The 24,777-nt window shown below is 36.5% G+C and overlaps 5 protein-coding genes and 1 pseudogene across 6 annotated transcripts; 4 read left to right on the plus strand and 2 right to left on the minus strand.

The window, feature by feature from the left end:
* The first annotated feature begins 479 nt into the window (after positions 1-479).
* On the plus strand, positions 480-2,597 carry LOC104700023 (CBL-interacting serine/threonine-protein kinase 13 pseudogene; annotated as a pseudogene). The gene has a single exon (XR_015560841.1). The product of XR_015560841.1 is annotated as a CBL-interacting serine/threonine-protein kinase 13 pseudogene (transcript).
* A 130-nt stretch (positions 2,598-2,727) lies between these two features.
* Positions 2,728-5,451, minus strand: LOC104700022 (uncharacterized). Its single transcript, XM_010415470.3, has 4 exons — positions 5,170-5,451; positions 3,966-4,845; positions 3,088-3,861; positions 2,728-2,995 (listed from the first exon to the last, which is right to left on the minus strand). Exons 2-4 carry the CDS (start codon positions 4,761-4,763, stop codon positions 2,957-2,959), a joined length of 1,611 nt encoding a protein of 536 aa, XP_010413772.2. The 5' UTR covers positions 4,764-4,845; positions 5,170-5,451; the 3' UTR covers positions 2,728-2,956.
* Positions 5,452-5,649: 198 nt separating this feature from the next.
* Positions 5,650-6,981, minus strand: LOC104700021 (uncharacterized protein At2g34160). The gene is made up of 5 exons (XM_010415468.3): positions 6,767-6,981; positions 6,391-6,439; positions 6,186-6,248; positions 6,023-6,087; positions 5,650-5,929 (listed from the first exon to the last, which is right to left on the minus strand). Exons 1-5 carry the CDS (start codon positions 6,884-6,886, stop codon positions 5,834-5,836), a joined length of 393 nt encoding a protein of 130 aa, XP_010413770.2. The 5' UTR covers positions 6,887-6,981; the 3' UTR covers positions 5,650-5,833.
* Positions 6,982-10,545: 3,564 nt separating this feature from the next.
* Positions 10,546-14,767, plus strand: LOC104700024 (protein SCAR1-like). The gene is made up of 9 exons (XM_087459141.1): positions 10,546-11,070; positions 11,302-11,465; positions 11,837-11,960; positions 12,045-12,141; positions 12,223-12,290; positions 12,361-14,020; positions 14,111-14,206; positions 14,297-14,401; positions 14,489-14,767. Exons 1-9 carry the CDS (start codon positions 10,916-10,918, stop codon positions 14,546-14,548), a joined length of 2,529 nt encoding a protein of 842 aa, XP_087315267.1. The 5' UTR covers positions 10,546-10,915; the 3' UTR covers positions 14,549-14,767.
* A 2,578-nt stretch (positions 14,768-17,345) lies between these two features.
* LOC104700026 (cyclic dof factor 4) lies at positions 17,346-18,340 on the plus strand. The gene has a single exon (XM_010415473.3). The coding sequence runs from the start codon at positions 17,644-17,646 to the stop codon at positions 18,163-18,165; it is 522 nt and encodes a 173-aa protein (XP_010413775.2). The 5' UTR covers positions 17,346-17,643; the 3' UTR covers positions 18,166-18,340.
* A 1,229-nt stretch (positions 18,341-19,569) lies between these two features.
* Positions 19,570-20,700, plus strand: LOC147940764 (uncharacterized). Its single transcript, XM_087458254.1, has 2 exons — positions 19,570-19,590; positions 19,708-20,700. The coding sequence occupies exons 1-2, from the start codon at positions 19,570-19,572 to the stop codon at positions 20,698-20,700; spliced, it is 1,014 nt and encodes a 337-aa protein (XP_087314380.1).
* Positions 20,701-24,777: the final 4,077 nt, after the last annotated feature.

Here is a 24,777-nt window from a genome sequence, read left to right on the forward strand (position 1 = left end):
TTAGCCAACTCGAAATCCAAATATAAATAGTTATTATGTGGAAAACCGGGTTTGGTCTGTTTGGAAGTATGAATATGATCGCTCTTTCGAGTGTCTTTGAAGCTTTTTGGTTTTAGGTCGGCTACGTGAAATCCACAACTTACAGTAACACCGACTCAGCATTAACACGTGACGTGGCTCCCACAAATACCAATTCTAAATCTTCTTCTCAAGACTATTATACTCACTTATCAGATAAACCTACTAAGAGAGAATATAAACAAATGTGTGAGAGCGTGACGACATCTTCACGAATCATGATCTGCTTATCGATCAACCTCACTGGTGGTTTGATAAGTCAACCCTAATATCTGTCCCTTAAGGAAATTATATGTATTATAAAATAAAGTTGACTTTGCGTATGGATAAAACCCGTCCAACGTGTTATTCTGCTGGCAAAAATAAATGGATTAGGATAACACATCAACATCAAATAAGCAATATACTAGTATTTGAAACAATTAATCAGATGACTTTTCAGCTTATCGAACATAAAATATAGTAAAAAATCTCAACTCGAAAACTGTTATAAAACGAACACGAAATGGCCAAGTTAAGACAACATTACAACCGAAACAAACACAACCCCCACCATTTTTTATTTTCGTCCGTTTCGTTCTCTTGTTTTGGTTCGTTTTTTTTTTGTTTGTTTCTGTTAAAATCGTGTCGGAATCAACAAACATAGCGCAAAAGAAAAGTCTTAGCCCACCGATGGCTCAAGTCTTGTCTCCACCGATGGCTATCACCGGCCCGACGCCGCTACAATTCATGGCGGGTCTTCTTGGTCGAATCGTTACTAAAGACACGAGCAAAGAGATCAGTACTCCAGAGAGCCCGAAGAGTCCACGGACACCTCAAGGCTCTATACTCATGGATAAGTACGAGCTAGGAAAGCTTCTAGGCCACGGAAGCTTCGCTAAGGTTTATTTAGCACGGAACATTAAATCCGGCGAGGACGTGGCCATCAAAGTCATTGACAAAGAGAAGATCGTGAAGAGTGGAATGGCAGGTCATATAAAACGGGAGATCTCGATCCTCCGACGTGTCCGCCACCCTTACATTGTCCACCTCTTTGAGGTCATGGCTACGAAGACCAAGATTTACATCGTGATGGAGTACGTACGAGGTGGAGAGCTTTACAATACGGTGGCTAGAGGACGGCTTAGAGAAGGAACTGCCCGGAGATATTTCCAGCAGTTGATATCATCTGTTGCTTTCTGCCACAGCCGCGGTGTTTACCACCGCGATCTGAAGCTTGAGAATCTGCTTTTGGACGATAAGGGGAACGTTAAGGTCTCTGACTTTGGGCTCAGCGTTGTCTCGGAGCAGCTCAGGCAAGACGGAATCTGTCAAACGTTTTGCGGGACGCCGGCTTATTTGGCTCCCGAGGTTTTGACAAGGAAAGGTTACGACGCTGCCAAAGCCGATATTTGGGCTTGCGGAGTAATCTTGTTTGTGTTGATGGCTGGTTACCTTCCGTTTGATGACAAGAACATATTGGTTATGTACAAGAAGATATATAAAGGTCAGTTTAAGTGTCCTAAATGGTTTTCTCCTGAGCTTGCAAGGCTTGTGACAAGGATGCTAGACACGAATCCGTATACAAGAATCACAATACCTGAGATCATGAAGCATAGATGGTTCAAGAAAGGGTTCAAACATGTCAAATTCTACATCGAAAACGATAAGTTATGTAGGGAGGATGAAGACAATGATGGAGACGACTCATCATCATTGTCATCAGGCAGATCATCTACTGCTTCAGAAGGAGACGCAGAGTTTGATATTAACAGAGTTGATTCAATGCCGAGACCCGCGAGTCTAAACGCATTTGACATCATATCGTTCTCTACCGGATTTGATCTTTCAGGTTTGTTTGAAGAAGGTGGACAAGGGGCAAGGTTTGTATCCGCTGCTCCTGTGACAAAGATCATATCGAAATTGGAAGAGATTGCGAGAACAGTGAACTTTACGATGAGGAAGAAGGATTGGAGCGTGAGGTTAGAAGGTTGTAGAGAAGGTGCCAAAGGACCTTTGACTATTAAAATTGAGATCTTTGAGCTGACACCATCTCTAGTGGTGGTTGAGGTGAAGAAGAAAGGAGGGAATATAGAAGAGTATGAGGAGTTTTGCAACAAGGAACTTAGACCACAGCTGGAGAAACTGATGCATTACAAAGCAGATGAAGTTGAAGAAGCAATGTGTTTGCCACCTGAAATTGAACAGTGACAAAGTTAAAAAAAACAGGAAGGTCGAGAGAGGAAGACATAACAAGAGAAGGTATCATCATAGAACGAGACTAATAACATTCTTTGTTACTATACCATTTAATTTAAATTGTTTTGTGTATATATATGAAAGTGAGAGAGTTGTAATGGGAGTGATATAGGAAGATCAGAGAAGAAAAGAAATTAAGAGTAGTGCGATCTAAGGCAGTTGGACGGTTTTTGCTGGCGATTACAAAGGCTAGTTTTTCGTTTATTGCTAATATGTTTGTACATGTATCTCGAACAAAGAGACAAGCTTAATGATAATTCTTTCTCGGCCTTCCCCTATAACACTGTCTTGCATCATCTCAGAGAGACTGTATATGATAAACTGAAATGTGTGAATGTTACCTGTAGACTTTGCTGTCCTGTAGTTGAAGCACCTGAATGGAAACTTTTGAAAACGCTCAGAACAGTTATATGATAGAAATATGAACATAGCATTTACTGGGAACAAATGTTCGTCTTATTAGCTAAGTAAGCAACAGAGATATGGAAGTATAGCTACACATGTAAATCAATCTGAGGGATTACGAGTTAAGTGTTCAACGGGTCACAAAAGAAACTCGGTTTCTTACACCTATGAAGTTGTAATCAAATTCAACCTGATGATCCATTCCAAGGGGACAGACTTAGGAAGCTTCAAACCGTTAAGTTGTGGATTGACAAGATGAACGAGCAACCAGTTCCTGCAAAAGATATAATGAAGATCAAAGGCTGATTAGCGTTATCCCCTATATTGTGTTTCTTTTATCTCCCAGGGAAATCTTTAGATGCTTACTTCAGAATAGCGTATATGATCTCTGTGCGTATAAGAAGTCTTGACTATAGTTTCCCACTTGGTAACACTTGTGGAGTTTTCTTCCATGTTCTTCTTTTTGGAATGAAACAGATATCTCCGTGAAGGGATCTTTGAGGTTAATGAAGGCAGATTACTGAGAAGCCAAGAATCAGAAGGCTTTTTGGGTGGTGGCGGAGCAAGTGGAGACAGATCACAGCCACTGTTGTTCTTTTCCAACTCATCTGCCTTCCCCATCTTGATTGCACTGCTAACACTAAGATTTTCTACAGCCTGAAGCTCGAGAATGGCTTTCGGTTTCTTTCCCTCCATTTCTGGTTCCTCTGAAATTGTTTCTGGCGAGTTCTTGACATTTGAGTTACCATGATCATTGCTGGTCTTTGGAGAATTCTCTGTGTCAACATATAATGTCTTCTCCATGACAGATTTTGTAGAACAGTCTTGTCTTGTACTTTTTGGATAGAGTAGTTCCTGAGACTTGGCTATGTTTCTTATATGCTTGTTCAACCTGTTAGCTCTCATAACCTCTGCTTCCTTGCGAGTCCCAGGGAAACCCGCAGGGTGAAGAGGGGAACAGTTTCCTACACTGCGATACGGTGACATACACCCAGTTTGCCTGTAAGGAGAAGATGGCCTACTTGTAGCACTCAGGTTCGATTCAAGTTGTTCAGATCCAAAGTTAAACTTCTTCCCAACACTTGGATGTACTGGAGATTGAGCTATATTCCCCAACTTTTGCTTATAATCAAGAGCGAGCTGAAAGCATACAAGATTTTGATTGATATTTTAGTGAGCGTTTGATCAGATCCCTACAATACTAAAAGAAGTGAAAAGGAAAGAGATCAGGCTTGATAAGGAACCTTTTTCACAGATTGAAACCGAGACTTGAGCTGAGCGACCTTGCTTGATTTCACTTGATCATGGCTGTAGTAAGGTTTCTCCTTAAGACCATGCACTGAGCTCAGCATACCGAGTGAGTTTTTAAAGCACAGTTGTGGTGACATCATCCCGCAGCCTCTCTTAGAAAGATACTCAGAAACTTCATCATCATCTGAATCCTCCTCGCTCTCTTCATCATAATCTATGCCCTGATAATAAGATGGAGAAATCATAGACTCATACCTCTTAGGAGTTGCACGATTCTCCTCCGCTGGTACTATATCTCTAATTTGTCTCATTGGTTCAGACATGAGGGGCAATGGTTGTCTCTTCCAAGCATATTGAGGTGGTTGCTCCACAGTCATGGATTTTGCGGCAGGTAAGAACCGATCCAACATGAAAGCCCGAGGTTGAGGATCCTCAGACGGCATCATTGGCGGTTTCACTCCCTCACCAACACCACTTATGCTATGCTTTAAAGACAATGTATCAAGGGCATCAGAGAAGACATCATCATCATCATCTCCACTCTCTTCTTCTTCTACATGTTTACACTCTGAACTCTCCAAGGGAGATTTGAGAGGAACAGAGGCAGATTCCGGAACCTGATCTAAGCCCATGTCTTCTTGGACAAGAACTGAAACAGAAAGAGATTCACTTGTCTTGGAGTCAACATCATGGAGCTGCTTTGGCATGTTTCTACGCACAGACACTGCTGATTTCTTCATCCTCCTTGTAGAAAGAAGAGGTGCATCGAAGTTAAGTTTGTTCTCCGCCATTAGAACCAACCAAAGCCGTTAGAAAAGTTTCAGAGATGGACTGACACTAGTTAATGATGGCTCACAGTTCTCCACAACAGATCTGAAATATATCAGAGACTCATTAATAAATAAGTCGGAGCTACCTAGATTCCTTAAGTAGTAGTTGACTAACTTAAGTAATTAATTTAATTATATACACTGACACACATGAACCCCAACGACAAATTTGAAGAGGATGGGAAACATACAAAAAGTAATGAACTTTACAAGAAACTTTCAATTAAATTCAAAAAATATAGTTGCGCCGCTAAATGTTCAAACCCGTGATTTTCAAACCATTTATTGGATAAGGAATTATGGGCAAGAATTTAGAAGATTGTGAGAGTCTTTGAAGCAATGCAGGAACTAAGTGAAATTAACTAACCGGAAAGAGATGTGGAGGGAGGAGCTTCGGAGTTGTTCTCTGCACCGAGAGAGAGTTGTGATGAGTGAGGAGAAAAGGACGTGACTTTGAGTCTTGGGAAAGAGTAAGAACAAAGGCATGTGAGAGAGAGAGAGAGAAGATAGAGTAAGCTTTTGGTTTTGTGTACATTTCTGTGCCGTAAAGATGACGGAGACGAAAATGGGAATCGAAGAAGAAAAAAAAAACAGAAAAGCAACAAATGTCACGAGAGGCTTGTGCGAATGTATTAGATCCCCCCCAACTGTGTAAACTTTTAAAACTTCTACTTAACATAGCGTCTCAACCAATTCTAGAAATATATTATGTGACAAAGATCACTTTTATTAGTGATATGTACATTATTAGGAGTCATATCACTATGTCATCTTTTTCTAATCCAAATTTGAATAAGGACGAGGATAAACAAAAAGAAAGTAGAAGAAAAAACAGATGGCCCGGATGTTTTATGTGAAGAGCGAGACCATATACGGTTTCGCTATATCTTCATATGATCAATATAGCTAACAGATACAACAAACCATCAAACATAGAAGCCAAAAATTAATGAAATAAAGCGCTTTTAATTAGTAAATAAGCATCAAGATGAGATAAAAGAACATGAAAACCAAATATTTTACTAGGATTATCAGCTCTGCACCTGAGCTTCTGTAGCTTCTTTCTCTTCTTTGGCTTCAGCCATTAGTTCATCAAACTTGTCTGACTTCACAAGCGTAATTTCAATCTGCAATACCAAAGAAACCGAAATTGAGCAAATCATAATTTCAGAACAGATGGGAATATGCATGAAAGAGTTTGCTCCTAAGAAAAACAGTACCTTAGCTTTCTGAACAGGACGTCCCCTTGAGTCATCCTTAATATCCACAGTTGTAGTCATGATCTCTATATATATAAGAAAGAAACCATTATTTTCCAAAACAAAGCTCAATCGCCATTATTAGAGAATGTACTAATTCAGACTGACTAAAAAGATCACTTACTCTTCTCAATAGCAAGACCATTGTTCTTCAGAATTTCAGCAACAGTAACAACGGTTGCAATGGCTACATGTTTCATGTTAGAAGATAATCTTAATTAGTACTATGAGGTATATATACCAAGAATCAGAGACTACTTAATAGCAGCAAGAAAACAAATTACAGTCCCAATAGTATACAGAAGAATAGGGATGAAAAAGATACATACCCATCCCAAGAGCAGACAATTCAACATCATTGTACTGCTGCATATACCTCTGAACAAAATCCAAAAACAATAAACACTCAGTTAAACACCAATCTGTGAAAATAGCCATTTACACATAAACACACCAAGTTCATGTGTATATAAAAAGGTTGAGCCTTTGGGTGGGTTGTACTACAAGATCATATAACATAGAGATTTACATAAAGGTTGAGCCTTTGGGTGGGTTGTACTACAAGATCATATAACATAGAGATTTACATAAAGGTTGAGCCTTTGGGGGTTGGATTGACACACAATAACATACTCTCAATCGAAACAGATCTTTAGAGAGCAGAAAATTTTCAAAAGCTAAAAGAGAACATATAAAGTGTTGGACCTTGGCGAGATTGACGTAGAAGAACAATGGTTTCTTGGTGTTGGAAACCTGAATCCGGTTTTTCTTCTGGGAATCAGTCGCCAAGTTCATGCTGTTTACTCCATCGGTGATCTCTTCCATGGTTGCTAATTCGTAAATTCGTAACCCTAATTTTTTTTTCAGAGGTAAGGAAATTAACAGAACAGGATGATACGCTTCTGGGTTTTGTATATGTCACCCAAACATTCCGGGTCAACCCGGTTAGTTATTTAATCGCGCTGTTGGGAAGGGCCAAAACAACAACATCTGACATGGGCTTTTAGGGGGTTAACAGTGGATTTTTTTGGGCCTTTAGAGAGTTTCCAACGATTGTGTTTCTTGTTATGTAATTGTGATGACGTGATAAGTTTCATAAAACACTTTACATTATGTGATCACTATGATTTCAGTTTTAGCTTCTTGCTGGTTTTTTTTGTTAACGTAGAGAGAGAAAATCCCCAAATCTATGGAGGGATCCGAGACTAGTTTATCTGGGAAGAGGGTATCCCACGGGTAGGATCCCCCAGATATGTAAATGGGTCGTAAGCAATGGGCCCATATCCATGTGGTCAAAAGGATAAAGCTGAGTAATTTTGTGCTTGGAGAGAATCGATCCCTGACCTAGACCAACAGGGCGACTCTTCCACTAAAGTTAGAATCACTAGCCTACCACCTCATGGTTTCTTGTTGGTTTCTTACGATCCATTTTTGTGTTGAATAGACCTCGACCATAGTGATAACTCGATTCTAACTGTATTGAACAAAATTATAGCAAGCAGAAACTAGCAAGCTACATTATTACTCTGTATAATCTGCGTTGCATGGCTCTAAATCTCGTTGGATGTAGTTGTTTATTATTATTATCTATGGGCTTTATGTTAATTGGTTTATGGCAATCGTAGGTTTTTAGAAGTGTTTGGCCTAAAACGAGAAATGGATTGTAACTAGCATGTTATCCAAAACCATGCTAATTAAGAGTGTGTCAGTGTCCATCAGCATGAAGGTAGGGCTCCGAATTTAATTATAAGCCTGAGATGGGTCATGTACTCTCTTATATCTATTTTCAGTTTGATATGTTAACAAAAAAAAAATTAACAGTATATTAAGGATTTACGAAAGACTAATATATTTTTCGATATATATATAATTGCTTCAGATAATTAATATTTTTTTTTTAATCGTGAATAAACTATCTGCCAATTGCAAAGTCAATGAGTTGGATTTTATTTAAATGAACAAAAAAAATATCTTATTGGAAAACTGACTGATATCACCAGCCATAGATCTAATACAATCAATTAAAATCATATTGACGTTTTCGAAATATAAGAAAAATTTAATGTCTATGATACAGCGATGTCAAGTTAGGACATGATTACGGTATGACGGTATCATGTCTTAATCCGACACCGTACTGTATATGCCACGTTTCATCTCAAAACAAAGCATTGATGATGCTATCGATGGGTCATTGCACCAATACTTGTTTTATATTTATGCAAATGATTAATATATACTGTTGTATGTATGTCGTTATTTACTATTTAGAGTCTAGAGAATTTTCCTATGACAATTTTTCCCTGAAGATATAAGAAGTGTGTGACATGCATGATGCTAGTGTACAATTGGATGATTTCATCTTTAGTCTCAAAGTAAATATCCATCGAGGTTCTTAAAAAACGTATCCTATATGTTAACAATAATATTAGTTTTAGTAACAAATATTTATTTTGAAAGGTTTGTAACTTTTTACTGATATGATGGAAATAAGAATAACAGTGTATTGCTCATAGAATCTGCGTCAAAGTTTCCAACCGCACAATCCCAAATTGGTTAAACAAATATTAAAGGACAGAAGTAATATTAAATGCCAAATGAGATGTGATTAATTTTATGATTAGGTAGCATCTCCATAAATAGACGACTAGCTAAAAGTCATGCATGGATCTAATCGCATGGCTTATTTATTAATACTATGCCTACCAAGGACCATAGAATTGATTACTTCTAATATATAGTGTGTATTAGTGTGGAGTAAGTAAGGATTAGGAGTAGGATATGTTACTCTATATATCTTTGATCCATTCTGGAGTATTGAGTACTTATAAATGTATTTCCATTTATTAGTATCACTAATACTCCCTCTGTATTTTATGTTTTCAATGCAATTTTGAGATTAAATTTATATTTTTATCTTTATAATTTAAGCTAATTAATTAGAAAAAGAAAACTTTAGTATATTTGTAAAGGATGAAATAGAAGTTTAGATAATTTTCTTAAATTGTGTGTATTATGTCAAAATGACACTCTTTGTGACACAGATGAAATATATCATATGATGTTTTAGTAATTTATCTTGTATTTAAATTGATTTTCTGTATTTTTTATTAATTAATGTTATGAAATTGTAGATTTTAAGATTCAATAATTGAGAATTTACAATTTTGATGAACTACTATTAGTTAATCATTATAAAAAATATGTTCTTATAAATAAAAATACATTTATAATTATACATTAATTGTTTTCTTAATTTATGTGAAAATTTTAGAAATTATTATTTCTAATACAGAGAAAGTAATATAGTATTAAAATTTAAAACGACAAAAGAGATCGAGTTAGTAAGTTGCTTTGGTTAGTGGGAGTTTTAGATCCTTAACTACTCTAGAAGCACAGATCTAAGTATGCTTGTGCATGATTTATTGTGTGTATATCTCAAAACGTGGGAGTAGGTCACACATCCACATGTATGTGTGTAAGTCTCAACGTGTAAGATATATGAATACATATTTATACTTACTCACACGCGCGCGCGCACACACCATAGTCGAGGTATCAATTGAGGATGCAAGAGGCTAGCTCTACATTTTTTTTTTGTCATGTGGCTAGCTCTACATTTTAGAAGAAGTTTATCGTATAAAATAAGAAACAAAAGATTAATTGCCTTGACTAGATTCATTATTAAAAGGAAAATAAAATCATTATTAGAAGCTTTGAATCGTATTAGTATAGTTTACTAATCAAAAAATAAAACAAACAAAGAAATAGTAATAGATGTGTACGAGTGTCTGCATTGGTGCCCCATTTATGGGAGTTTTGTTCTTCTAATAAATATGTAGCCAACTCAACAAGTCTATTTCCTAACAAACGACCAAATTCTCATTCAATGATCCAAACTTTAAAGCTATCTAAACAGTAACCTCATTTCTATATTTTAGAAGTTTTCAAATTCTCATTCAATGATCCAAACTTTACTCCAATTGTGAATATTATTACTTCTTCAAATATTTGCTCGTATGAACGAGTTGATGAGGTTGTCTACTAGATTATTTTGTTTGTTTGAGAATTGTGCTACTTGAAGACTACCGTTTTGATTTTTTTGACCACGAAAAAAATGATAGTCGCTCATTCCAGAATAGAAAACTGATCAGTCTATATTTTCACAATTGGTAAAATATTGGTAAGGTGAGTCCAATTTTTGTGAAGAAGAAGCAAAGATCTATTATAATTTTCTGAACATCTTTAAATTGTATCAAGTACTAAATGTCATCGAAGCGATTTTAACATAATCTTATTCACTAGTTTATTGGTGATCAAAAAACCATATCCAACATAAATATTAACTTTTTTTTTTTTGTCACAATTTATAAAAAATGAATTATACGAAAAAATACTTGATTTAAAATATGTAAAACAAAAAAATTTAAGGAAAATTTTAGTTCCGAGATGACCAAATCTGTATCTTTTATTTTCCATATGACACAGTAAGTTATGGGTACCTTTCTTTTTGCTGCAAGCCCCCTTTTCGTCCTTTTGTCTTTGCACTTTTGTGTTTTAATATTCTCTGTTATAATGATATTGTAAAGGGAATAGCTTGCGGTGTTGGCAATGTCTTCCGACTTCCTCCTAGTCTCTCTTTCACTTTACACTCCAAACACCTTTTTGTAACCTCCAAATTTTTCCCTCTCTCTCTCTCTCTCTCTCTCTTTTCGGCGGTTGAGCTGCCACAATCTCTCACCAGACACCCACACAAAAATAAACAACTCAATCTTGGTCTCTTATCCTTCGTTCCCATTTTGATCATTTATTTTTTTTTTCTCTTGAATTTTCTCAAGAACAGAGCAAACTAAAATGCCGCTTGTTAGGCTCCAAGTTAGGAACGTCCACGGTTTAGGTCAACCGGAGCTTCACAGAAACGTCGACCGTGAAGACCCTAAAGCTATTCTTGATGGCGTCTCTGTTTCTGGACTCGTTGGGATCTTGCGTCAACTTGGTGATCTCACCGAGTAAGTACTTTTAAGTCAACCCCAACTCTGTTTTTTTTTTCAATTTCTTTGGTAACTGTGTTACTTATAAATGTTTTGTCTTTTGTTAAACTGATTTTGTGATAATTTAAGCAAAGTGAAAATGTGTAATATTATGGGGTTAGGGATCTTATTGTGCTTAATCCTCAGTTTTGCTGTGTCTAGTCTTATTCATTTGCTTAGTTTATGGTTCTTACTTGTCATGAGTTTCAGGTTTGCAGCTGAGATATTTCATGGAATACAAGAGGAGGTTATGATTACAGCATCAAGAAGCAATAAATTGAAGATGAGACTAAAGCAAATAGAAGCTACAGTTCCTTCAATCCACAAGAAAGTGCTTGCACAAACGAACCACATTCATTTTGCATACACTGGAGGTTTCTTTTGTCTTGTATCTCTTGTCAACCTTCTTTTATTGTCTAGATTCACATCTTTTGTGTTCTTTAAACTAAATAATATCCTCTGAGTTTAGTGTAGGCCCTAGCTCACATGCCTTTTTGCACTTACTTCTAAGCTTAAAATACTCTTTAGTGGGTATAGAAAATTTGATGAGGATATGATAGTAGTCTTGGATCATCACATGGTGAAAGCTATGAACTCTCTTCCTTTTGGATCTGTATTAAAAAAAAAAGTGATATTTTAGTAGTAACCATTTAAATTATTAATAAGAAAAGAAGTAAGATACTATTTGATATAGTGAATCAATCTAAGTATAGTTAATCAATTGAGTTTTCACATGCTGTTTCAGGCCTAGAGTGGCATCCTCGTATACCAAATGTGCAAAATCACTTTATATATGACGACTTGCCACCGTTTATAATGGCTCCATATGAAGATTGCCGGGAGCCTCCTCGGTTGCACTTGCTAGACAAGTATGTACACTTTACTCTCTTTTTTCTTTGGTTACGTTTAGACTGGCTGGAAATGTGATCCTGATTCTTTGCGGTTTTCGTCAGGTTTGATATAAATGGACCAGGGTCTTGTTTGAAGCGATACTCTGATCCTACTCATTTCAAAAGAGCATCAAGAGCTTCTAAACTTCCAGAAATTAAGGTCTGTTTATATCAGTTAAACCATAGTCTCTTCTTCTTTATGGTTATTATTCTGTGTCCTTAACTTATCTACATGAAACAGAAGAAAAAATCATTACAACGGAATCGAGATATATCAAGTCTTGCCTCTATAGCTAACCAGAGTGACAGGTAAAATACATTTGGGTTTGACATTATTGATATGTGTTTCATATATGACTCAAGAACATGAAATTTTCAGGAAGACATTTACTTCTTTAAGCTTTAGTGGACGAACCTCTTGTTCTAAAACAGCCTCAATCGAATCAAAATCGGACTTGCAAGATCATCGTTCTTTCTCTTTCGATTCCAGAAGCGGTGGAGATAAACTAAAGGGTGTATCTTCTTCTTCAAGGTTTACACCTGGTTCTCGAACCATTGCTTCATTACTTCTTTCTGAAAGTGAAAGTGAAGACACAAATGGTAGTCCTTCTCAAGATTTAGCAGCTCGCGTTAGTTGGCATGAGAAAGCTGAGATAGTGGAGGAATGCAATGTTCTGCAATGTGCAACAGATGAAGCTCCTGAAGTAATAATGAAGACTAACTTTGTCTTGGATGCTGAACCGGTATCAAGACTGAATGAACATACAACGGTAGATGCTGAACTGGTATCAAGACTACAAGACCATACAGAGTTTGAAGCAGTCCAAGATATCAAACCGAGGAGAATAGAAATGGACAGTGAAGATGAAACAGAAAGTGAAGGGGATGATTTTGTTGATGCGCTTTACACAATCGATTCGGAATCTGAAAATGATCAAGCGTACCAAACAACTGAACAGGTCCAGAAGAACGTTTCCAATGAGATTACTGAAGAAAGATTAGATAACATTGTGTGTGAGCAAGAAACAGAGAAGATTACTAACAACTTTAGTGATGATGAGTCCATATGTGCTGCTGCAACAGAGCTACATTTATCATCACCGGTAGATAAATCTCAAGAACTCATTCATCAAGATCCATGGGCGGCCTCGGAAATAGGCAGTGGCACTCATAGTTATTCCAATGGCTTCTCAAATCCATTGTATGATATTATTGGTATTCAAGAACATCAAGAATCAGAAGAACCTGAGACTTCTTGTGACACAGAATCCATTAAAACATGGACTAATGGAAATCTACTGGGACTGCAACCATCTAAACCAAAGATTGTAGCCGAAACAATTCCAGAGATTGTTGAAGAGATTGATACTGAAACCTTTCAAGAACCTTTGAGAGAATGTTATAAGGCTCCTTTTGATTGGTTTACTTCATCTCCTCCACTTGATCACATGAAGATATCTTTCAAATCCTCAGAAACCTTACCTAGTTCCGAAATGGAGCTGAAACTTCCAGATGATTACACATTTTCTTCGTTTCAGTTAGTGCCAGAGACTACTGCTACTTCACTTCCTGATTCTGATTCAGACAAGGATACTTTTTGTAGATCATCTTCTTACATTTCAGATAACAGCGACAATGACGATCGCTCTGTGTCAATGTCTGAGCAGCAGTGGGAAGAAGAATCAGAAAAAATCCGTGAAAGCAAGAACCAACAAGAGCTCTATGATTCTTTTAACAGAACCAATCCTGAAGATTCTTCTCTCTCAGCACCATCTCCAAAGATTGAAACAGCAAGTGCATGTTTAGTTGGAAATGTCTCGTACCTCCAAAATCCAGCTGAGCCATTACCACCGCCTCTCCCACCTTTACAATGGATGGTTTCAAAGATACCATCATCGGAGAGATTCGAGGATAACAACAAGACGTCTCTAAAGGACGCTCTCATGCGCGCGTTCGAACAGAACAACAAGTCTTTACATGCAGTCAAGAAAGAGGAATCAAACATTGTCACTGTTTCTGATCCTAAACCAGAAATCAAGGTATAAAGAATCAACTTCTCTACTCTTTTTTTCGATGTTTCTTTGTCTTTTCTCGACATAAGAAGTTTTTATGTGGTGAATGATTGATAGGTAAATCTTAAGAACAGTGTAAGAGATTATAAGCAAATTCATGGCAACGCAAAAGAGACAGAAGCTGGAGACTTCTTGCATCAAATCCGAACAAAAGTGAGTCTTTTTCGTGACAAGAACTTTAGCACTTCAAATAAATTGTATTTTTTTTTTCGTAACCAACAAAATCCTTTTGAATCATAACAGCAATTTAACCTGAGACGTGTGGTCACGACAAAGACAGCATCATCGGAAGCTACGATGAACACCAATATTAGCGTTATTCTAGAGAAGGCAAACTCTATCAGACAGGTTGACATTATGATCCTCTGTTTCAGTTTCCAAGTACAATCCATTCCTGTCGTTAAAAGGCATTAACATATCTAGCTGTTGTCTCAGGCTGTAGCAAGTGATGATGGAGATGACGAAAGCGATTCATGGAGCGATAGCGACACGTGATATACTAGTTGCAGTTCACCATATTCATTCCTTCTTATATGTTTAATGTGTAGTAGATATCTAGGTCGATTTTGTCGTGCGTTTGTATTTTTATCTTCAACAAAGAGAGATGTAGGTTCTGAATAAATATAATTTATAACTATATAATATATGCTATGTCTGAGCTAGTCTCTCTAGAATTAATGTTAATCACCTTAATTACTCCATTGTGGGGACAAATTAATATTTTCTTAGTTGTGAATTTTCTACTCAACCGTGTTTAGATAACAATATGGGATTAGGACTTAGGATATAATCCCCTTTAATTTAATAAGATGGAATCAGTTGGTGTTTTCTTTTATTTGGTTGGAGGGGGGAATCAGTTGGTGTTAGTTGTGTTATTGTTTGTTGAAGTAAATCGGAATCAAAAGGACTTAATTAATTCTTCATTTCTTTAACGAGAGTATATTTTATTATACAAGTAAGTGTACTCGAAACCCTAAGCCGTGAAGCTCGCTTTGTGTTCTTTAATTTGAGTTTTTAAGTTGTAAACTTGATTCGACGACACTCTTTCGAGAAGAAAGAGAGATTCTGTCCAAAAAAAAAAAAAAAATCCCGTTTTAAAATAAACCGATTTGAACCAATTCAATCGGGATGAGAATATATTATTAAGCACAAAGCCATGTGGAAAAACATAAACCAATTTGAACCAATTCAATCGGCCATGAGATAAGAGTATCTAAAGATTATAAACCAAAGCAGCTCGGGAACTGATAAAGGCAGCTCAACAAAACCGAAAAGAAACAAACATCAATTTCCTTAAAGCTCAAACAAAAAGGATATCTCTCTCTTTTTTTTTATATATAATAAGCCTATCTTTTCTTTTCCTTTCCATACTGTATGTAAAAGTTTGTTCTTTTATGACTAAAAAGATACCAATGAAAAATCATACTACAGTTTTAAAGGGAAGATGAATATGAAATCAAACTCAAAGAAAGAAAAAGATGAATGTCGATCAATGTTCTCTTTTTTCCTTTTTCTTTTTCTACTTTCTTTAGTTTTAAAATTTGATAAATATACGTCAAACCGAATAATGGAATTAGGTTAATTGAAAGTGGCATATTGTCAGAAAAAGTGTTTTTGCTTAACTTTATCTTTTTTTTTTTCTCAAAGCAATTTCCATTCAAGACACTCCCTCTTTCAATCAAATATCAACGCATTAAAGTATATATATGTGAATCCAACTTGACTTGACTAACGGACCGGATCATACTAGCTAGGTTGATGACCAAATCTGTATTGATCCAGTTATTGACAATCTGATTCGTTATAAACCGGTTCATCTAAACATGTACCATAGTTTCAATCTGGCCGCTACAATGGGTGTATAAATTTTAAAACCAAAGAGAGTAGTTTATGAATTATGATTTATGAGGAGGCTATACATTGAATGGGATCCACAAGAAGAGCTGACAAAGGGTGAAAGATGTTTTATGAATAAACGATGTCTGAGTCTCAAAAGCTCACACTTTTCTTTTCTTCTCTTTTTCCTACGCAACACTGACTTATTACCAAGCTTTTTCTTTTTTGACGGCTTTGTCTTTTAATATCACATCTAAAACATAACTAATACTTTTGTTTTTTTTCTTCAACAAACAGAATTAATTCAAGTAAATACAAAAGTTCATCAACTGTAAAGATAGGAGGAAAATCAATCCAACGGTCTCAAAATTATAAAAATAAATAAAAGATTAGTATATACCCTATAAGCAGAGCCGGTGACAAGGGGTGCAAGTTTTGCATTTGCACTGAGATCAATGTTTAATTAACATAAAAAGTAGTGTATTTTAAAACTCAAAAAATATTTACAAATTTTTTTCTATGTAATTAAAGTATATTCCCTATGTTTTACAAAGAGTGTCATTTTAGAGAAAATTTTTTGTTACACAAAGAGTGTCATTCTACATTTCCAATATATTTTTTAATGCTATATTTTCTTTTTTACCCCTAAACCCAAAACTTTTTTCATTGAATATAAACTATTAATTACTTATTAAATAAGGGCAAACATGTATAATTTTCTTAATTCGTGTGAAATGTGCTAGAATGACACAAAGGAGTATTTTCTAAAAATTGAACAGACAAAATATACTACTACATACACACAAGTTCATCCAGTTTTTGAAAAGAAAATATATATGGGGCAAAACTCCTAGGTGTCTAGAGAGTTGCACATTTAATTTCTTCTTCAAACCTAATGATAATAGATTATTGTTAAAGTGTTAGTAAAGTGGAACTCGTAACTCGTGCACTGTGAATTCATAATCAAATCCGTAAATTATTAATGCAAAAGTCTTACCAACACATATTTTTGCTTCTCTTTATAACCCTTTTGTTATTTACTACATATATTGAAGGAAAATATATGTAGCTAATAAAAACTAGGATCAACTATACTTTCGCTAAGACAGAAATTCTAACTTCGTTGATAATCTATGAAAATACAACACACGCAAATTCGGATGTGAATAGATGGATCATGGGTATAGAATCTCTTTCAAATAAACTGAGATTACTTTAAGTTGGATCACGTTCAAGCATCCACTAGTCTAAAGTCTAAACATTGTTACGTAATAAATGTATTTTTCATTTATTTCATATTCGTTTTAATAGGAGTAAAGTGGACAAAAAGGGAAAACGTGTTGATAAGACTTCTGCGCTCTATACTACTTTACGGACTCGATGATGGTTTTACAGTAAACTACTTTACTTTCCAATTCTTCTCTCTTTTTTTTTCCTTTCAAATAAATAGCTTTTTAAAGAAAGATTTGTAGCTTGATCTGCACTGGTATTCGTGTTTTACGTGTACATATGAATTCTAGACCCAAAAGTAAAATAAAATAAAGCGATGAATGCGCCTAATACTATATGCTTTTCAACTTTATCCAACAAAATATTTTATTTAATCTCCCACTACTTCAGTCGCTTTTCATCTCCTTTTCTTTCTCCATTCCTGCTAAAAAGTTATACTATCATCTTTCTATAAAAAGACGTCTTCTCCTATTTCTTACCTGCAACATACTTTTCATAAGCTAATCTTAATTTCCACTCTATTCATGGCGACTCAAGATTCTCAGGGGATTAAACTCTTTGGCAAAACCATTGCATTCAACAACACTCAGACGATGAAAAAGGAACAAGAGATCAAACAACCTCCAGAGCCGGATGCTACAACAGCCGTTAGATCATCATCAACGTCATCGGATCTAACGGCGGAGAAGCGTCCGGACAAGATCATACCGTGTCCAAGATGCAAGAGCATGGAGACAAAGTTCTGTTACTTCAACAACTATAACGTTAACCAGCCTCGACACTTTTGTAAAGGCTGCCACCGTTACTGGACCGCCGGTGGTGCACTCCGGAATGTTCCTGTCGGTGCCGGTCGTCGGAAGTCCAAACCACCAGGCCGTGTCATGATCGGTATGCTTGGGGATGGGAATGGTGTCCACCAGGTCGAGCTTATTAATGGACTGCTCGTTGAGGAATGGCAGCATGCCGCAGCCGCAGCTCACGGTGGTTTCCGGCATGATTTTCCTATGAAAAGGCTCCGGTGCTACTCCGACGGTCAATCGTGCTGATGATTATTAGTTTTTTTTTGTTGGTTTGTTTTGGTTTTTGGGTTGAGTGGTTTTCCTATAAACCCGTAGAAAGAACGTGGTGAATTTGGTTGCTATTGGGTACATACAGGCTGTCACGTTAGTTAATTTGTCATTTGTCAATCAGTCGAATCTAATTAGTACTTACTTTATTTTACTACTCTCTCCATACAAGCTGATGAGAATTCTTATTAAACAACTCATCTCTTCACTCTTAATTAGCTAATTAATATTAATTCCACCTCGTATTCTTCGCTGTACGTAGATTACTACTTGGTTTACTAGCGGGGCTTATAATATTTGGGTTAGAATCCCATGTGTAACAAGATTTTATACTATAACATAAAATATTAGATATAGACCTCTCCCAGAGAGTCTTGTTCACTAATGAGAGATAAAGAGGGTTTTTTGTTCTACATTTAATTTGATCAGAAATTTGGTGCAAAAAAAATAACAGAAACGTTTTCTTTCGTGATATCTCTATATATTAATAAAGAACCACTCCAAAAAATGACGATATATCGTCGTTAGAGAGCTGGAAGTACAATTTAACAAATAAACCCTATTAATTAATTTTAATTACATCTATATCATTACATACTTAAATAAAAATTCATTAAATAAATTAAACTATTTGTAGTCATTTAATTTGAAATTATATTATACTTCTTAAAAAAACAATAAATTAATATCTTTTAAAAATTTAATAATTATTCATGTTTTATTAAAATAAATTTCATACAAATTTTATCACCACGTTAAAATTATTATTTACTTTCAAATATTTCATGGTGAAACATATTTTTATATAAAATAAACGTAAATTTGAATAAAACAAAAAAAGAATTATTTACATATTTTTATTTTACACACACAAATATCAAATCCCAAATAATAAATTTATTTGAATTGATATATCCGCACTATGTGCGGGTTATTACCTAGTTCTTAATTATATTGCCTTCCAAGCTCCAATATCTCCGAATTCATTGTAATATTGCATCATCGATCGAGCATTTCTCCCAGACATGATTATCGAGAACTCTCTTCTAGCCAACCTTCTCGACGCCGGCGGTGCTACTGCTCGCCGGCGTCGGTCTCTCATCGTTCCTACTTCTGCTTGGCTCCGATCTATCTCTCTTAGTGTCCCCTTTTGCAACTTTTTTCTCCTTTGTTTTTCTTTGTTTAACCTTTCTCGATCTCTTTTGTCCCTTGCCTCCAAACCAAACCCTGACCATTGTCTGCTCCCGTTGGCTGCTATTCCACCGGAGATGCTCTCTACTCGACAAAAATTTCTACAAAAATCCGGCAGCCGTCAAAATCTTAACCCACCTTGGCAATTGATTAAGAAACTAGAATTTTCTCCAGTGGACCTAGGTTCTAAAAATGATTATCTTCACGGCCACTGTCTGCTCCCAATGATCTTTCACGGACCAGAGATGCTTTATGCACCACAAATCTCTCCATCAAATTCGGATAGACATCTCACTTCGTCCTCAACTTGGCAAGCGGTTGTGACACTAGGATTTTTTCCCAGTGGACTTAGTCTCCAACCTAGAATCAGGCCACAACCACCGGCTATTACCGACGCTCTTCCACTCACCAGAGAGGCTCCTTGCTCCGCAAAGATCTCTGCAAATATCGGTCAGCCGTCACACCAAACTTTCTCCTTTGCCTCAGATTGTGAAACTAGGGTTTTCCCTAGTGGACCTAGTTTCATGTCCTGGCCCATTCAATCCTAACAGGCCCAAGTCCATAAGCTTATATCAAGATTTTAAACCGACGATTTCTAGGTCCATGAGCTCTTTGTCTATGCCCTGCCAAAATCATGCTATGTGTCGATCTCCTCTTCTCTATGGCCGAAGACTCCATGGGAGAAAGGTATCATCGAAGCTTTTTTGGTTATTCATAGATGATGAAAGAACCCTGGATTTAGTTGATGTTAGAGACTTGCGAGTTGTGTATTTTAGCATGCCAAATTATGGTCTACTTATCTCGAATTGGTATAGCCAAAGTGGTAATCAAGGTCTTGAACTTGATATGTTTGATGACGGTTACCCCTCAAGCTGCCCTTCTGATGATGTCAAGCATCATGATTCACTCCCTCCCTTCTACCGGATCCCATACCTACAAGCTTATAATGCGGTTTATCGAAGAGATCCACTCCTTATGCTTCGGGCTTCAAAGCAACCTTTCAACGACTACAACACCTTAGTCACCTGGATCGTGCATCTCGCTCCGACGAGAATCAAAGCATCGACTCCCTTCTCAACGTCACCATGTCTTATGACAATGAACAATCACTCATCCTTCGAAGCTTTCGAAGATGACCTTTCGGTTCACCATGATCTCACATGTGCCATTAGGCTCCCAAGCCTTTGGTTCATAGCTCTCTTGGATTTGCAATCGATGAAATTTATCTTTTATTTTGTAGCATTGGGGAATGCTGTCTATTGTATTGACTTAAACTTTGGGGCTCTTGCTCCCTTTCTATGTGCTTGTTGCTGTTTGATATGAATGAAATTCAAGTCTTTGACAAAAAAAAAAAAGCTCCAATATCTCCACGGGATTGATTTTATAAGCTGATCGGTTTGGCAGTGATACATCAAGAACAAAATATATTTGGTGTTCAATATCACGGATAGGTGGTAAACTTTTTTGGTTATCCTTCGGGATCACGTTCTCAAAATCCTGCAAAAAATGGTTATTTCACTCGATAATACTGGTGCAAGGTCAGAATAACTTATGAGAGTTTCTTTGTAAACAAACATAATCATAGGTTGTTTTGAAAATAAAGTTTTCGTAACTTCTCATTTTCTCACAAATAAATTTGGATGCCTCACGGGTTTTCTCTCACTAGCCTTTGACTTGGTTTTTCTCAAACTCTTGCTCTCTTTTTGGTGAATTGTGTTTGTGGGATCGCTCATGGTGTTTGATTCCTTCTTTTTCTTGAGAATCAACTGATCTTGATAAACTTCATGAGGAGTCAACGGAACTAAGATGATCTTTTTGCCTTTGAACTCAAAAGAATAACGGTTGGTGAAACTATCATGGCTTATTCTTCGGTCAGATTGCCATGGTCTTCCCAGAAGAATATGACTAGCTTCCATATGTAGAACATTGCACAACCTTCATCTCACCATCATCATCATTAAGCCATTGTAGCTTATATGGCCTTGGATGTTTCTCCATAGTTAGCCCAAACTTCTTAACCATTGTCTCACTCGCCAGATTAGTACAATTTCCGCCATCAATTATGAGACAACACACCTTATCTCGGACATGACACCTTGTATGAAACAGATTTTCTCTTTGCTAATGCTCCTCAATCACAGTCTAAACACTAAGTGATCTCCTTGCCACCAATATCTCGCCTTTTGCTGGAATTTCTTCAAGTTCTTCTAGTGAGTCAGAAACCACCTCTTCATTTTTTTATTTGATCTTTCCATTATCCAAGAGAATCATGGTTCTTCTGTTGGAGCATTCATGTGCATAGTGTCCTCTCCCATGACACTTATAACACGTCACATCACAAGCTTAGGTTCTGGTAGCCTCAATTTTGTCCTTGGTAACTTGATTGGCAACAAATGGCTTTGCTTCAACCTTTGGGAGAGCAACTGACTTTTCTCCCTTCTGGTAACTTGGTTTTGGATTAGATGAACTAGATCCATAAGTTATATGTGTAGTACTTCTACTCTTAATTTGTTTCTCCACCAAGATTGCTTTATGTAACATATCTTTAATCTCCACATAATGCTCCATCTCAAGCCTATCCTAGATATCTCGGTTTAACCCACTCATGATTCTAGCCATAGTCGCTTCTCGGTCCTTAACCACATCAGCTCTAATCAAAAGAATCTGCATCTCTTGATAGTAATCCTTCGCACTTCGACTTCCCTGAATCAGTCTCCTTACCTTTTTATGCAGATCACGATGGTAATGACCGAGAATGAACCTTCTCCTCATTATAGCCTTTGAAACTTGCTTTCTTGTGTGATGATGATGGATGATATGATATGATGATGAATATAGAGATGGATGCAAGGTGTTTCAATTATCCTTATGTAGTTGTAGCATAAAGGATGTCAAACCATAATGAGTGTGATGCAAGCAATCAGGATGTGAATACTCATCTAAGTCAAGCCAAATATAAAGGATGTTTGTCACTAATAACCTAATGATGATAATGCAGAATGTTAAGCTACTAAAACAAGATGCTAGATGCAAAGTAAACATAATGATCAAAGCAGTAATAGAATGAAACAGGAACAAGAACAGAAATTATACTAATGCTAAACAAGTAATGCCACATGATTAAACAAAAACTAAATGAATGCAACAGGAAATGCAACTAGAATGAAACAGGGAATGAAACAGAAAGATGCAGAACATAAAACAGGAACTCTGGAATGAGCTCGAACAAGCACTCGATCGGATGCTCGATCGAGTGGATGGTCGAGTTGATGAGCGAATGTCAGAAACATAGCAAATATTGAAACAGAGCAAGCAACAATCAATTAACAGGATTTAAAACAGGGAAATCAATAAACAAAGAAAGGTCTTAAGGATGGATTCATGGGATGGACTAAAGCTATGGCTATCTAAATTGGTCAACAAACCTCAATCAGCAATGAGCTATCTCTAGACAATGATCTTCTAATACATGTTAATCCATTCTCATGACAATAACAATCAAGCCAAGATACTTCTTAGACCTAATTCTCACTAGCTATTACATATCAAACCAGGCATTAAACAACCAGATCATCAATGTCAAAAATCATAGTAAACATCTAATCTCTTAGCATGCTTCATGATAATCTCTAGTATTAGCCTTATCTAACAACTTAAACATTGGTGTGATGCTAAGAAGCTTAAGATCTACCCTTACCCTCTCAATATAAGAATAGCATAGAGCATATCTAACCCAGAAGAGATATTAAGCAATCAATCTTGACCAATCCAAACAACCATAACCTTTATCCACCCTAATCCATCCTCAAGATCCTAAGCCACTACTCACAATCACAAAACATGATGAACAAAGTCATAAACCCAGAAATCAATGAAACTTGCATGATTATAAAGATGAGATGAAGATCTACAATATTGAAGAAGAAATCAAACTCAAATTCTTAATACTTTGAAAGTTATGGAACCAACAAGTATCAAAGATTTCTTAAAAATAAGCAAAAGTGGCTAAAAGATCTAAGCAATAAAAAGCAAAAAGGAATAATTCCCAAAAAGGTAAATACTAGGTCTAGAATTGTACTCTAAAAAGTCTCTCTCCTTGTGGCTGCAGGGTACAAGGCCTTTTATAGGAAAAGGAAGGGAAGCCCTAGAAATGCTAAAAGACAAAATAGGTGGGCGGCTCGGTCAACTCGACCCGGTCGAGTCCTTCTCCGCACACGGTCGAGTGCGTGGTCGAGTGGACTTCCGGACCTTGATTCTTCAGCTCCAAACCCCTTGTTTCCTTCTCTTGACAGCTCCAATCTTTCTCAGCATCACTTCCATGCTCCTTAGGATCCAAAATCACCTGTTTATGCAAGAAACTATGCAAATGCAATGCAAATCTACTCTACTGCATAAACAGTTCTAAAGCTACACATTAATGGACAAATGAGATAGAAAATCATGCAAAATATGTGAATATGCTAAGGGAAAACAAGGTAAAATATATGAACATCAGCCTTCATCTCGGCCCAAGTCTCGATCGGATATTCACCATTACGTCTAGGTGAAGTCACCAACTGATCCCACCAGCTGAACGCATACTCACTAAACTCAACAACCGCCATTTGCACCTTATGATCTCAGAATAATGCTAAAAATTGAAAACTTTTTCTACCTTCTTCTCCCACTCCAAGTAGACATCTGGATCATTCTTCTCGATGAATGGTGGAATTTTAAACTTTAGTCTTGCAATGTCGTCATTGTTTCTTTCTCTGCTTTCTCGTGTCTCCTTTGGCCTCCTTGAGATGAGTTTCCACTGCGATAGTAGTATTCTTCAGCTCCTTCATCTCTTGGCATTCTTAACTGCTCTCCTACTCCTCTTGGTTGATTAAACAATTTTTGTAGTTGCCTTTGTTGCACCTTTTCTTGCACTCGGTCCATCCTCTCATGTACCGCATCCATCTCAACCCTCATTATCCTCCGCATTTCTCCCAACAATGCCTCCATATGGATATTTGGAAATCTCTCAAGCTGTTCTACATCACGTCGTCATTTCTCTGTCAGCCATATTTAAACCTTGCAAGATGGTCAAACTCATAAAAAAGAATCCTCACAAGTGTTTACTCTCAAGTGTTTCACTCACAAGTGTTTACTCTCAACCCCCAAAGTGTGTTCTACTGATTCTCAAAGGTTCTTTTAGAATGGAAACCAATCAAACCCAATGTGTTTTCTCCGAGGCAACCTCAATAGATTCAAACTCAATAGGATACCAAAATGGACAAGAAATAGAATGAAAAAGATAATATAGAAATAGATAGACCGAAATAGAATAAACTAGAACGGTTTCTTCTCTCTTTTTTTTTTTATTTTTTTTTTGAATAAAACGTGTTCTTTTTTTTTATTGAATAGAACTGAATGCAA

Source organism: Camelina sativa, chromosome 7, assembly GCF_030686135.1.
Source record: "Camelina sativa cultivar CO46 ecotype springtype chromosome 7, ASM3068613v1".
Lineage (NCBI taxonomy): Eukaryota > Viridiplantae > Streptophyta > Magnoliopsida > Brassicales > Brassicaceae > Camelina > Camelina sativa.